General features: G+C 33.3%; 1 protein-coding gene across 1 annotated transcript; it reads right to left on the bottom strand.

The window, feature by feature from the left end:
• Positions 1-690: 690 nt before the first annotated feature.
• LOC115981715 lies at positions 691-3,662 on the bottom strand. The gene is made up of 3 exons (XM_031104041.1): positions 3,037-3,662; positions 2,333-2,356; positions 691-1,289 (listed from the first exon to the last, which is right to left on the bottom strand). The coding sequence occupies exons 1-3, from the start codon at positions 3,224-3,226 to the stop codon at positions 967-969; spliced, it is 537 nt and encodes a 178-aa protein (XP_030959901.1). The 5' UTR covers positions 3,227-3,662; the 3' UTR covers positions 691-966.
• Positions 3,663-15,433: the final 11,771 nt, after the last annotated feature.

Below are 15,433 nucleotides of genomic sequence, written 5' to 3'. Positions count from 1 at the left end.
AAAAATACATAAAAGGAGTACAAGTCCAAAGTAAGTAATGAACCTGCATAGGTAGATTTCCCATAGAAGCTAATATATCACCAATCACCACATTAGTTTGGTTCTATGTAGATGGTGCTTAACTGAAACTTGCCAAAGGTTCCGAAAGCCTAGATCCAAGCTAGCATTAAACCTTCCCTCACGGCCCAAAGAAACTTGCCACTCTCTTATCATGGTGAACACTATGCACCTTAGCTCATCATCAACAAGAGCAAAAATATATGTCACATTATATGAATTCTAAAATCTCTTTTTTTTCGCTGACTATATATAATGTGATCACAGAGTAACCCAAAAGAAATATATGCTCAAAACTTAAGTGATTCTATGAAATCTAAACTGGAGCTCTTATGTGAAAGACCCCACCCTTGAGACCAACCAACAATGATTCCAACCAGGGATTTGATCTTTCCATATCTTTAAAAGTGCAAATATTTCATTCTCTCCACAATATTTACATCAGGCATAACAGAAGATGATTCCAAATGTCCATTGAATGCTTCCCAAACCAATTCCTCCACCTCCACCCAAACAAGAGATTTGGGCAACATCAAATAGATCCGAGAAGCTCTAAATACTAAAATCCACAAAACAAATCCCTTATCACTAAACTGCTTTCCTTTCTTTCATTCTCAATAGATAGACCAATTGAAAAGTAAATTCTGTCAAGCGTACCTATATTCACAAGAAGACCTCTGAGGATTAGTGTACAAGCTATATCAAAATTAAAAGCCTAACCATAAACATAATATGTCACAATCAAAAAGCCTAACATCAACATTAGAAAGAATAATACGATAACCAAAATCATGAACGTATTATTCTGTTGCCTTTCCACCCATGGTAACGAGCTCGTTTCTCCCACAATGCAGAAAGCTTGTGCTCCTCTATTAGTTCTCTTTCAGCCCTTTCCCTTCTTCGCAAGTTTCAATTCCAGCATTGCACTTTTCTACTGTCATTCCAGCCATGTTTACGAGCTCGTTTCTCCCACAATGCAGAAAGCTTGCGCTCCTCTATGAGTTCTCTTTCAGCCTTTTCCCTTCCTTCTTCACAAGTTTCCATTCCAACATTGCACTTTTCTGCCTCCTTTTGATAGTGTGACAAGGTTTTTGTAGCATCAAGTATTAAAACCTTGGTGTGTGCAATACTTTCATTAGCAACATCTTTCTGTAAATTTAGCTCCTCTGACAGTAAATCTACTAAATCCTTCTTCAATTCCTTATCCATCTCGGGATTATTTTTATCACAGTCTGCACATAAAGAATATTATGAACAAACAATATACAGAAGAAAACTTGCTACATAGTCATGTTTGAATGTTGCAAATTGATCTGAGGTTACAGAAGGCATGCATCAAGCAAATGTATAAATGCACCTATGAGCTTCTTCTTCTTTTTTTTGGTGCTTTATCCATTTTTTCAAGTAAAACTTGTCTTTTCAGGTTCCAGTTAATCTCTTGCAATTGACCTCCTTAAGTTTCATAGAAAACCACAATTTCTCAGGTTAGGGATCTCCTTACAAAATTCAGTTTTTCAATCATAGATCATAAACTCTATAATGACATTTCAAAGAAAACAAGTTGAGTTCTTAAGCAACTAAACATTCCATCTGAATATCAATGGCAGAAAGCCAAGCTTTTTGCAAATTGTTCTTAAATTTCCACCATTTGACCCCAATTTCGAATGAAGGATTAACCATATCTCAGGTGTGCATTGCTTTCCAGAAGACTGCTGGTTTACTGAGTTTAATATGGTAAAAAAAACTAATAAAGGTTTAAATCATTACTTTTCAAACAAAAAACATGAAAAGCCTTTGAATTAAATTTTATTTGACTTTTTTTAGTACAATTTAAAAATAAATAAACATTAATGTATCAGAAAATTTTAAATCTTTGGATGTTTAAAATATTTTCAACACAAAGCTTTAGACTGCCAAAAAAGAAGCAAATACAGCTCTTAATTACAGTCTCTAGCTAAATGCACTCCCTTTTTTCCTTTTTTTTTTTTTTTTAATATATATATAGATTCAATTAAAATCTCTAGTTATATACAGTTTCTAATTGCCCTTCATTTTAAATCTGCAGTAAATCACATTACTATTTCATTTCTTTCTAGAAATAAGTTCATCAGCACCCTATTCTTGAAAGCACTGAATTAATCTCCCACTAGATGCAAAGCTGAAGTGTTTACAAGTTTTAGTGGTTCTAACTGCCAGATCCACATGATCCCATCCCAATACTGAGCTACCAATAAAAATTTGACAACAAAAACAGAAGCAAGACACATGAACTGACCTGAAAATGAGCTGTTGAGAACATCTGCAAGAAGATAAAGAACAAACCAGTGCATTAAAAGAAGTGACATCGAAATATAACAATTATCAGAAAGCTCAAAGATAGACACACAACAAATGTTGAGGCTTAGTAAATTATTAACAAACCTATCAGTCAAATAGTCACCCATATCCCTTATTCTAAACTTGTAAACCATAGCAGAAACAACAATATAGCCATTCCAAATGTATCTGGATGCCTAATTTGACTCCTAGCTTAATCATGTCAAAACAGTCATACAAATTATACATATTCCTCAAGCATCCTGCTCTTCAAAATTGTATAATCTTGATTTACACTTACATACTTTAATAAATCAATAGCAAATCAGTTTGAGTGGAGCTACTTTTCCACATTCAAATAGAGAAGAGACAAATATCAAAGTAACAAAAATGTTAAGAATTAATTGTCCATTAAATGCTAACCCAATTATGAGTGATATACACAATGCTTTCCCATCCAGTTGATGTGGCTTATTCCTCACCATTACAATCAAAAACAAAACAAGCATCATTTCTACTCTAATAACTTACAAACAATGCTATAGTAATTTTTCAATTGGAACATAATTTCAACAAAGTAGACAGACCTAAATTTCCAAACTGACCAATGTTTCTATACTATCAGAAAATTTTGAATGGTCACTGCTGAAAACTGAACCTCACCTAAAGATATGGAGTGGAAATTGTCTAAAGAGCAATCACAAACGCGGCATGGAGGACATGAAGAAGTATCAACAGTTGAATTCTCCTTAAAGAGATATGGTCCAACTACGCACCAAAACAAACTACAAAATGAGCAAATCAACACCACCTTCAAAAGAACATGAGCATGCTCTGCTGCTAAATAAGCCATATATTCCCCTTCCTACTGTGAAGCTTTTAGAAGAAAAAAAGGATTTAAAAATTTGAAGAATGCTCAAATTAGAAACAAGATAGAGATACCCATTTCAATTTTCAAGATGACTGTAACACAATCATTGAAGTACTGGGTGTGTGTCTTCTAAAAAGTGTGTGACTGTATGTTTTAGCAAAAATTAAGAAGACCCAAAATCAGGTATCAGATACCCATTTCAAGTCTCGGGTCAAAGACTCAGAATTTTACTATAAAAATTCAATGATTGAAAGCACTTTTTTGACTTCAACTAGAATTTTTGTACGTGTGAAACTGTGAAAGGTACTCTCTTTCTTCGTTTTTCAGGGTAAATAAGGTGACCCAGATCCCGAAAAAGTGTAAAGATTGGATTTTTCTTGGATTTGCAAAATGCAGGTTGAATTTGAGAGAGAGAGAGAGAGAGAGGGTATGAGAGTTTTTTTTTTTTTTTTGAAAGCGAGGGTATGAGAGATTTTAATTAGAGGTAATGTTTTAAATTTTTAATGTTTTGAAAACAAATCCTTTTTAAGATTTGCATTAGCCAATAAAGGAAGGCAGTCTATGTAGACATAGCAGTTAGGCAAAACTTCAGCGGATTATGAACTGCATAATTATTGGTTCTTAAAATTCTATCGGAAAGATAAAATTTCATCACAATCACAGTGCATAAAATTCTATCGGAAATCTCTTAATCAAGGGAAGAAAAAAAAACTTTATCAATTAAGCGATACACATTTCATTTAATGAATCAAATTTTATCACATTATCAATATTTAACAAAAGGATAGTTGCCCCCCCCACCCTAAGATAAAATTTCATCACAATCACAGTGCATAAAATTCTATCGGAAATCTCTTAATCAAGGGAAGAAAAAAAAACTTTATCAATTAAGCGATACACATTTCATTTAATGAAATTTTATCACGTTATCAATATTTAACAAAAGGATAGTTGCCCCCCCCCCCCCCCCCCCCCCTCTTCAAAAACAAAAGGCTAGTTTTATTATTATTATTATTTGAAGTGAAGATAGTTATAATAAAATAATAAACGTTTTGTGGCTATTTAATATCAAAGTGAGGAATGGTTAAGGGTGTAGGCAAAAATTTTTATTTGAGAATGCCAACTTATAATATTAATTTATTAGGTTATACAAACTTTCATAAATATGCACAAACACATACATTTATACACACATATAATTCAATATCTTTCATAGTAAATCCTAAAAATTTTCATTTTTAATATAAGTTACCAAATTGTAGAGGTGGCAATTCGTGTTCACGTGTCGGATTCTTATCATGTCAACTCATGAATATCCGATTATATAGGTCAACACTAACCCAACATGTTTTTTAAATGGGTCAAGACTCCTCAACCTTAGCACGACCCATTTATTAAATGGGTTAGTCGTGTCGACCTATTTATTAGATTTTATCAAATGAAGAAAAAAATATGAAAAAACAAACAAAAAAATATTTTTAAATTTAAAATTCAAAACTAACAAGTAAATGCATTACATATAATAATTCAAAACTAAAATATATCTCAATATAATAAATAATCAATCACAATATGTCAAAGAAAGTAAAACCATAACAACTGTGAGGGTCCTTTTTGGACAGTACCCAGGCCTAAGTAGAAACAAGGATCCTAGGCTCTTTACTTGTTGTTTGGTGGACTGGGCTTGGTTCACCGCAGCTATATGGAGGCTGATTACAAACCAAGTTGTGCACAAATCACATAAATCTCCTCAAGACAAAATGCGATTCCTCCTAAGCAATAAAGTACCATTATAAGTGTTTTAGTGTTATAAAATGACCCTTTACTTTTACGAAACAAGTAAAATAATTATTCATAATATTCACAATGAGAAAGAGATTGAAATAGAATATTTGAGCCTTATCTTTTATTGTGTAAACATTTAAAAAGTTTCTTCACTTGGTACCTTGGGCTTACTGTCGTGGTACCTCGGGCGTACTGTCGTGGTTCCCAGGGGTACTAGGCCTGTAAGAATCTAGAATTGCTAATTCTCTGAACTATACAATCTTTCTCCATGCTTATTATGCAATGGAGTTTTGTCCTTTCCCTTACCTCTATGGGTCCTACATAAAAACACACTATACAATACACATATCTTCAAATAATTGTTAGTTTCTTAAATTAGGATATACATTTTAATACATATACATATATGTAAATGAATTTCATAAGAATGATTCAGTCACGAGGATTCTGGCCCCAATTCTCACTGACTTAGTGCTTTTGCACAAGACTTGTGGGATTTGGAACTTAAGTCCAAGTGGCTTTGCTTGGGCATTGCCTTCCAAGATAGTTAGGTGAGAATGATTCTTGTGAGAGAGAGTGATATCTGATGTGTGCATGTTTTGGAATATATTTCTTTGGAGGCTAAGTGTGTCCAAGGCCCAAGTCGAAGTGAGGACTCCGGTAAAAAGACTTAGCTTTTGGCTAAGTAAAAGGAAAATTAGCAAGCAATAATATATGTATTGAGCAACAAGAAACAGTAAAGGAAGACAATGTAAAAAAGAAAAACGCGAAATAATTGTTAGAAATCCTCAAATCAATATGAGATATTTCATTATTTTTCTTAATTGTGAATTACAAAGTGCTCACTAAGATGTGTTACAAAGCCCAAATAAGCTCAAAAATTACAGACTTAAATGACTATCTAAGCCTTTAAAACTTGCAAAGTTTGAATTCCATTGAATCCAAGTACGTTCTATAGTGGTTGTTCTGGGATACTGGGCGCTATTTTCTACTTTCTTTGAGTTTTTAACAGAGGTTTCTCAACGATTCTTGTTCTGATTCTCTCTTGCTGAATCCCCTTTCAATGTTGGCTGCCTCCCCCTTTTATAGTGTCATTTTAGGGTTCAGGGTACCACTGATTCCCCTTCTTTGGCTCCCTGGGTACTAGAGCCCTTGTTATGCCAGCCATTCTGACAGCTGATTCTTTCTCTATTTTTCATAGTTTTCCTCTTTTAGTCCTATTTTCCTAAAAGCCACTCGCTGAATTTCCATTCCGGGGTGTCCTTGGAGATCTAACCTTCACCCTCACTTCTTTCAAGGCTTTTTACCTTTTAGACTCAGCTTTTTGGCTGTCCTTCTTGCTGTCATTTTTCCCAAGTGAGCGGAATTCATTCTTGTTGGGTTGAAGGTTTTCCCAGCCACTTCCCCTCATAGTTCTTCATTTTGGGTTTCCCGAGATACCAGCCTTTTATTTATGAATTGTCACTCTCCAAGTTTTCTGGTTCTTTACTGCACCACTAGGTGCTTGAGAAGGATATATATGTTCTTCGTTTCTTGTATTTCGTGGTACCCCTTTTGAGCTATCTCAATCCCACTTTAGCTGTGCTACACATCCCGAGGATCCCAAGCCTTTGGATATCCCAACCCAGTTCTTTCACTTGATTTTACTAGATTTTTAATGGCTTTTTTTGTTGGAAATCTGAACATACATAGGGCCTTGATGTTGATTCTTCTTGCTGCATGAATTGGGCCTTCTTTTGTTAAGACCCATGGTCTTTCTTTACCTTTCATGGAATGAGCTTTCTTGTGAAATTTTGGTCCTCAACAACAACTAATAAGTTTATATACTTAAGGTTTGAAGGGTATATTAATAAAATGTCATTTAATTAAACATGCCAGATGGGTCGAATAGATTCCATGGATTTAACAATAACCCAACCTGTTTATTAAACAGGTTAATCGTGTTAACCCAAATATAACACGAACTCATTAAGTCTCAACCTATAACCTACTAATTTTGTGTCGTGTCAAGTTGGGTTCGCAGGTCGTATCCAATTATAACACGTGTCATCATCTAGATGGGTTAGTGCAACTGAACATTGGATCCAATTTAAGTCATTTCAAAATTAATCAATATATAAGGTAAATTACAAAATTGGTCCTTCTGCTTTATACTATATCTAAATTTGGTCCATAACTTTTCAATTATGTCAATTTGATTCTTAACATTTTCAATGATGTGTCGATTTAGTCCCGTGGTTATACTAAATTGCAATATTGAATATTGTTTTAGATAAATGTGATGCATTTTATATGATTATTTTTTATAAAAAATTTAAATAAGAAAATTATTTTTATTTGAGGTTAATAATAGGATAAATACATTTATTTTGTTATATTAATTATGTTATGAATTTTTTTGTCAAAAAACTTATGTTAAGTGGTGGATTAATTATTTAAATATAATTAAATTTTAATGTCATTTTTCTAAGATTTATATATAAACAATTAACTTGAAATATGGTATTCTTACTCAAATTTAGTTACTTGAAACAAGTCCATAAAAAATGTTGGGAGTATAGTTTGGAAAATTGTCCAAATTGATTAACAAAGTTACAAAGCAATATCAATAAAACAAGATATGCTCAAATTAACTTATAAGTAAAATAGACAAGTACAAAAGCGTATAAAATTAAGGATTAAGTAAAACTCATCGCCGAGGCATGGAACTAAATCCGCTGTCTTTAAGAAGCGATTTCACCCCCACTAGAATAAATCTGTTGGTGCAAATGACTCAGGCGGTCGCTCTCCAGAATACAACGGCAACTCTATTAATGTGCACTTACAAACAAAGTTTCGAACTCGTCACAAATGTTTAAGAGAAAATTTTCAGCAAAAACAAAGTAGCTAGAGTATCAAAAGTAATATATATATACATATATATATATATATATATATATATATTTTTTTTTTAACTAATATCATATATGCTGAATTTTTGATAGTGTTAGAGCTCTAAAAAATTGAAGTAGCTAAAGATGATTAGAGTGAAAAAGGAAAAGGCAAAAACAAAGGAATTTTCTTTTCCATTGATGTCACAAGCCGCTATGTATTTTCTGTAAAACATGGGAAGGTGCAGCTAACTATTTTATAAGGAAATATGAGAAGATTGAGGGTTTTGTTTGCTGCCAAAAATTCCCATGCTAGCCAAGGAAAATTCTAGAGCATGGGCTTGGGCTTTACAACAAAATATCATGGGCTTAAATTTTAAAACATACCCAACAATCCCCCACATGTTTTAAAATTTTGATTTTTAAAAAATTGGGCAATCACAAGATGAAATTAATGTTATGTCTTGTGGACTTGAATCAACACTTGGTATTTGTATTCTAGAATTCACAAAATCTTGGTGATACTAGATCTTGAACCAGTTTCATGAACCACAAGAATACGAACACCTTTGCTTGTGAATTCTTGGACGAGTTCTCGATTTGGCACATTTCAGCCATGCACCCCACCTAGATTTTCATGAGTGCTCTAGAGAGTTTGCCCTCACTCTCATAGGAGGCGGCCCCAACTCCACACCCACATAGTTGAATTCATCAAGTGTGTACTGCCACACACCACCTATAAAGGCTATGAATTCATTAAGAGTCTTAAACTCAACCTCACTAGTTTGGTAGTAAGCACTATCTACACCATAGGGAGGGACAATGAGATCTCATTCTCACTAATAGTGTTATCCTGAATCTCTCCATGATGCCCATTGAACCTTTGTTGACATAGGTTGGGTTGTCATCATGGGTGATTCACTCAATGGGCTTAAGTCTTATCCCCATCGATGTATCATAGAGGATCCGCAAGATTCTTTTCTGACCGTACAAACTCTATGGCAATTACACCATTGCTTATGAGTTGCCGCACTATATTGTGTCTTAGGCGTATATGCCTCTTCTTCCCATTATAAATTTTATTTCTTGCACATCCAATTGCAGCTTGGGAATCACAATGCAATGATATTGATGGTAATGGCTTACCCATTTTGGTATATCAGCAAGTAAATTTCTAAGCCACTCAGATTCAGTACTTGCCTTTTCTAAAGCAACAAACTCAGACTCTATAGTTGATCTAGCATTACAGGTTTGTTTAGAAGACTTCCAAGATATAGCTCCTCCACCTAGGGTGAAAACATAACCACTAGTGAAGTTGGTCACACATTATCTAATATCTAGTTTGCATCACAATAGCCTTCTAATACTATTGGACAACCTATATATGTAAGGTCCAAATTCATGGTGCCTTTCAAATATCTCAAGAGACAAGTTAGTGTATTCCAATGTTCATAGGCAAGATTATGTGTATATCTACTAAGTCTACTAACAACATATGCAATATCAGTGTACAATTCATTAGAAACATCACACTACCAATAATTTTAGCATACTCAGATTGTGCAACAGGAGACCCTCTATTTTTCTTTAAATGTATGCTTGGGTCATATGGAGTTCTCACAGGGTCACAATCAAAATGATTGAATTTTTTAAGTACTTTCTCAACATAGTGTGATTGGGAAAGTGTAATCCTTTCACTATTCCTTATGATTTTTATTCCCAAAATTACATCAGCCTCTCCAAGGTCTTTCATATCAAAGTTTGAAGATAAGAGATCTTTAGTACTTTTTACAACATCCATGTCAGTTCCTAAAATTAACATGTCATCCACATATAGGCATATGATAACGCCACTATCACCAGAGAATTTATTATACACACGTCTATTAGATTTGTTCACAACAAATCCATTAGAAATTAAAGTGTTATCAAATTTTTCATGCCATTGTTTAGGAGCTTGTTTCAAACCATATAATGATTTTCTAAGTTTACACACTTTACTTTCTTGTCCTTGAACCACAAAACCCTCTGGTTGGTCCATGTAAATTTTTACATCTAAATCACCATTTAAAAATGTTGTTTTGACATCCATTTGGTGAACAATCAATTTATGTATTGAGGCCATAGCAATCAGAATCCTAATTGTAGTTAATCTTGTCACCGGTGAATAAGTGTCAAAGTAATCTATCCCTTCTTTTGAGTATACCCTTTTGCCACTAGTTTAGCTTTGAATTTGTCTATGGACCCATCTGCTTTTAATTTTTTTTTTTAAACACCCATTTGCAACCACCCATTTGCAACCAATCGTTTTGCATCCTCTAAGGAGTTCAACTAATTCTCATGAATGGTTAGCCATAATTGATTCTAACTCACTATGGATTGCATCCTTCCAAAAAGTTGCATCTACTGATTTCATGGCCTCTTGATAAGTTTTTGGGTCATCTTCATTGAGAAAGGTAGTGATAAAGTCAAGCCCAAAGTTGGTTCCGTTTTTAGGTCTTTTACTACGTCTTAACTCTTGTGTTAAGTGGTTTTCATCTAAGTTTGAACTTGATCTCACTTGGGATATGACTGATGAGGACTCATTAGTGAGTCTCATTCTCTTCTTGGGAAAAATATGCTCAAAGAAATTAGCATCCCTAGTCTCCATTATGGTGTTAGTCTCCAAAACTAAGCACCTATAGGCAAGACTATTTTGTCCATATCCTATGAAGACACTATCCTTGATTTTAGGACCTATCTTTTCTTTATGTGGTTCAGGAATTCCAACTTTTGCCAAACAACCCCACACCTTCAAATACCCTAAGTTTGGTGCACGTCCTTCTCATAGTTCATATGGAGTTTTTCTAATCTTTTTATGTGGGATCCTGTTTAATACATGACATGCAAAAAGGATAGCCTCCCCCCACATGTTGGAAGGAAGACTAGAGCTAATAAGCATGGCATTCATCATATCCTTTAGGGTTCTATTTTTCCTCTTAGCTATTCCATTTCGTTTAGGTGTACGAGGTGCAGTGACTTCATGAATAATACCATTTTCTTCACAAAATTTTTAAAACAAAGCTGAACCATATTCTCCTCCTCTATCAGACCTAATCCTTTTAATTTTCTTATTTTTTTTGATTTTCAACTTCCGTTTTAAATTTTATGAACATGTTTTCAGCTTCATCTTTACTACTTAAGAGGTATACTCTTGTATATCTAGAGTAGTCATCTATAAATGTCATATAATATTTTTTACCTCCTCTACTCGTATAATTTTTGAAGTCTCCTAAGTCACTATGAATGAGTTCTAAAAGTTCAGAGCTCCTTTCAGCAGTTTTGAAAGGCTTTTTGAAATGTTTTGCTTCTACACATATTTCACACTTTGAATGCTCTAAACTAGTTAAGTTTGGTATTAGGTTCATTTGTTTCATTCTTTTGATGGCTGCAACATTCACATGCCCTAGCCTACCATGCCAAAGATCCAAAGATTCAACAATATAAGCAAAAGAGTTACTAGATAGATTCATGTTCTCACAATCAGTTTCAAGCACAAATAAGCCTTCATGACAAAATCCATTGCCCACAAAATCACCATTTTGACTAAGAACGATCTTATTAGATTCAAAAACAATTTTTAGGCCTACCTTATTGAGCAAGAACCCAGACACTAAATTTCTAAACATGTTAGGAACATGAAGAACAGAGTGCAAGCCTAAAGACTTACCTGAAGTAAATTTCAAAAGTACCTTTCCCCTTCCAGCAACTCTTGCAGTACTAGAGTCTCCCAAATAAGCATTCTCTTCATCTATTACTTCCTCATAATTAAGAAATAACTCCTTGTTGAAGCAAATGTGCCTAGTAGCCCCAGTATCCACTACCCAATCAGTTATGTTATTGACTAACTTCATTTCCGAAACAAGTGCTGCCTCAGATTCTAAGACAATATTAGGAACATCATACATTTTGTTAATCAATAAGAACATAAATCGCTTCTTAAGATTGTTGGAAGTATATAGTTTGGAAAATTGTCCAAATTGATTAACAAAGTTACAAAGCAATATCAATAATATATCAAAAAAACAAGATATGCTCAAATTAACTTATAAGCAAAATAGACAAGTACAAAAGCGTATAAAATTAAGGATTAAGTAAAACTTATCGTGGAGACATGGAACTAAATCCACTGTCCTTAAGAAGCGATTTCGCCCCCATTGGAATGAATCAGTCGATACAACGGCAACTCTGTTAATGTGCAATCACAAACAGAGTTTCGAACTCGTCACAAATGCCCAAGAGAAATTTTCAGCAAAAACAAAGTAGCTAGAGTACCAAAACAGAGTTTTGAATTTGTCACAAATGCCCAAGAGAAAATTTTCAACAAAAACAAAGTAGCTAGAGTACCAAAAGTAATTTATATATATATATATATATATATATATTTAACTAATATCATATATGCTGAATTTTTGATAGTCTTACTTTTCGTTTGTTTCGATGGAAAATCTTGTGTAAAGATAGTTTTCTGTGTTTTCCAGTGTTTGGTAGCATAAAAAAAGATGAGTTAAAGGAAAACTATCTTTAGTCAACATAAAAAGTATGGCTTATTTTTAGACATTGTTTTCCATTAAATTTTTTTGGAAAACAACTTTATCTCACAAGCTAAATAAGGGAAGTTAAGAAATTGTTTTTCAACTTATTTAAAATTGCTACCAAACATTGGAAAATGAGATAGTTTTATAGAAAATAATTTTTGAAAAATGATTCATTTTCTAGAAAATATCATTGTTGAAACAAACAGAGCGTTAGAGTTCTAAAAAAAAGGAAGTAGCTAAAGATGATTAGAGTGAAAAAGGAAAAGGCAAAAACAAAGGAATTTTCTTTTCCATTGATGTTACAAGCCACTATGTATTTTCTGCAAATCATGGGAAGGTGCGGCTGATTATTTTATAAGGAAATATGAGAAGATTGAAGATTTTGTTTGTTGCCAAAAATTCCCACGCCAACCAAGGAAAATTCTAGAGCATGGGCTTGGGCTTTACAACAAAATATCATGGGCTTAAATTTTAAAACATACCCAACAAAAAAATATATATTAACACACAGTCAAGAATGTAAAGAAAATCCCATAAAAAAAAGTAAAAGAAAATAATTGAAGGACATTTGCATTTTGATTTTATCAAAACAACATTTGCATTCTTTTTTTTTTTTCTTTTTTTTTTTAAAGGATATTTGCATTCTTGAGTAAGCATGGAACTTACTATATCATACAATTCTCAAATTTGTAAATACATTTAGTATGATCATATCACTAAACTACTTTAATTATCTTTTGGTTTTGTGATTTTACCTTTAAATTAGAACACAGAATATTACCATTTTTGTAAGGAAAATTATTGAAATATTTGAAAAAATTAATAAATTATCTTTCTATATGAAAATTTATTAAAATAATGGAGGAAACTAATAACAAAATGGAATGCACATGGTGTGAAAACTTGGCTAAAACATATCATAAAAATAAATTAATATCATATCACGAAAAATAGATAACTATATCCTTTTGCTTTATAGAGTTTAATTGAAACTCAATTACTAATTTAGCTCATGTTTTTCATTTGGATATGCTTAAGAAAAAAAAATCAGAAATTTTCTTGTGGGAGACTTGGATTGCTTCTAAATGATAATCCATTTTTAGGAAACTAACATTAGTGTTCAAGATATTTATTTTCAAAATCTAGTTCTTTTTGCAGCTTATACAGCCCAACTATTCTCAATTCTCATTCTTTATTTATTATAATTTTTTTTTTTTTAAAGCTTACGCAGCCCAACAATTCTCAGTACTCATACTTTATTCATTATAAAAAAAAAAAAATCACAATTATTTGTTCTAATTACAAATTAAACGGACTTATATTTTAATCCTATTTTAAATTTGACAGAAACTCCAAACAATTTTTTGTTAAAGTTCCAGGCATAGTCCACAAGATGTCAGTACAATATATAGTATCAGGCATAGTGCACAAGATATCAAAAATTTCATATGTCATTCAAGTAATCGTTGTCACCTAAACTATTATCTGAATCAACTATTAGAACTTGGTTTCAAAAAAAAAAAAAAAAAAAAAAAATCAACTATTAGAACTTATTGATGGTTTTTTAGGCTAACTATCACCTAGTTAACATTAACTTTCCATTTAAACTAGAAGAACACTAATGTGATGGGTGCAAATTAGGAAATACGTTTCAAAGGCAATAACTTAGCTTGACTGGTTGGTAACAACCTGGGATGCACGGACGCAGCTCCGGACCCAGCACACCCGCGTCCGCGCGGCGGGACGCGGCGACGCGGGAGGGACGCCGCAGACCGCGCGTCCGTGTCGCGTCGTGCCACGTGGATTTCCCAACTTGCGCCGACGCGGCTCAAATCGGCGCCGCCTCGCGCCGATTCGGCTCCGACGCACGCCGATTCGCGCCGAACCGGACGGATTCGCGCCGATTCGGGCCAAATCAGATCGTATCGGCAGAATATCGGCGTGTTTCGGCCGTAAAAAGGAAATCGGCTGGTAAGGAAAAAAAAAAAAAAAAACCTTCTGAACTGGACTGGATATGGATATGCTACTATTGCCGGTGGACTGATTTGCTTCTTCGTGTTCTTCTTTGCATCGTCTTCTGAGTTGTTCTCTGTTTTTTTTTTTTTTTTTCTCTGGAAGTGTTCTGTAACTACTCTGACCAAACATGAGAGCCACATCTTCCTTTTTTTTTTTTTTTTTTTTTTTTTTCTCTTTTTTAATAGAAAGCTACACGTGAGAGCCTCTTACTTTTTTTGTTTTTGTTTTACTTATTATTATCTATTTATTTTATTCTTATTATTTCTATACTATTATTATTATTATTATATGATTTTTTTTATTATTATATAAAAAAGCATGCTTAGGAATATATTAAAAATATTTTTAATAATTTTTTAATCGCCGAGTCCCGCCGCACCCGCACCCACCTTTTTCAAAAATTGCCGAGTCCCGCACCCGTACCCGCACCTGCACCCGCACCCGAGTCCCAAAACACACCCGTGCTTCATAGGTAACAACTTCCAATTTGGATAGCTCATTACTCGGTTTTTTTGCATCTGATCAATTGAAGTGTAATTCTCTATCCAAAAATGCAAAGAAAGTAATGCCAACATAGTGCAAACTAGGCTTTTTTGCATCTTTTGTATTTGCTTGTTTGATCATTGATGCTATCATTTTAAAAGTCTGCATTCAATGATTCAAATATGTCACATTCCATGTCAAAAAAGGTGTCCAACGTGCAAGTTCTCATCTTCTTAAAAAAAAAAAAAAAAATACAAAATCTTTATAAGTAAAGAGCTAAATATTCTCTGTCAAGCACAAAATGCATCCAAAAATGAAAAATGAAATAACGATTCAATTTTACATATCTAAGATCCAAAATTATCCACATTAGTCAAGTTAAAGATGTGTAAATTTGTAAAGTTACTTACTGCAGCTTTGTATTTTATTATTTTAATTTTTTTTCTTTCACTTCATGC

Source organism: Quercus lobata, chromosome 3 (genome assembly GCF_001633185.2).
Source record: "Quercus lobata isolate SW786 chromosome 3, ValleyOak3.0 Primary Assembly, whole genome shotgun sequence".
Taxonomy (NCBI): Eukaryota; Viridiplantae; Streptophyta; class Magnoliopsida; order Fagales; family Fagaceae; genus Quercus; species Quercus lobata.
This window is presented reverse-complemented; position numbering and strand designations above follow the sequence as displayed.

What these genes read in the sequence shown, in the direction of transcription:
- LOC115981715 (XM_031104041.1), bottom strand. Translation starts at nt 3,226, where the DNA reads ATGGCTTATTTAGCAGCAGAGCATGCTCATGTTCTTTTGAAGGTGGTG. An exon ending in TTTCCACTCCATATCTTTAG is followed by an intron (nt 2,357 to 3,036) that starts GTGAGGTTCAGT and finishes ATCTTCTTGCAG; the next exon opens with ATGTTCTCAACAGCTCATTT. An exon ending in TCTCAACAGCTCATTTTCAG is followed by an intron (nt 1,290 to 2,332) that starts GTCAGTTCATGT and finishes CTTTATGTGCAG; the next exon opens with ACTGTGATAAAAATAATCCC.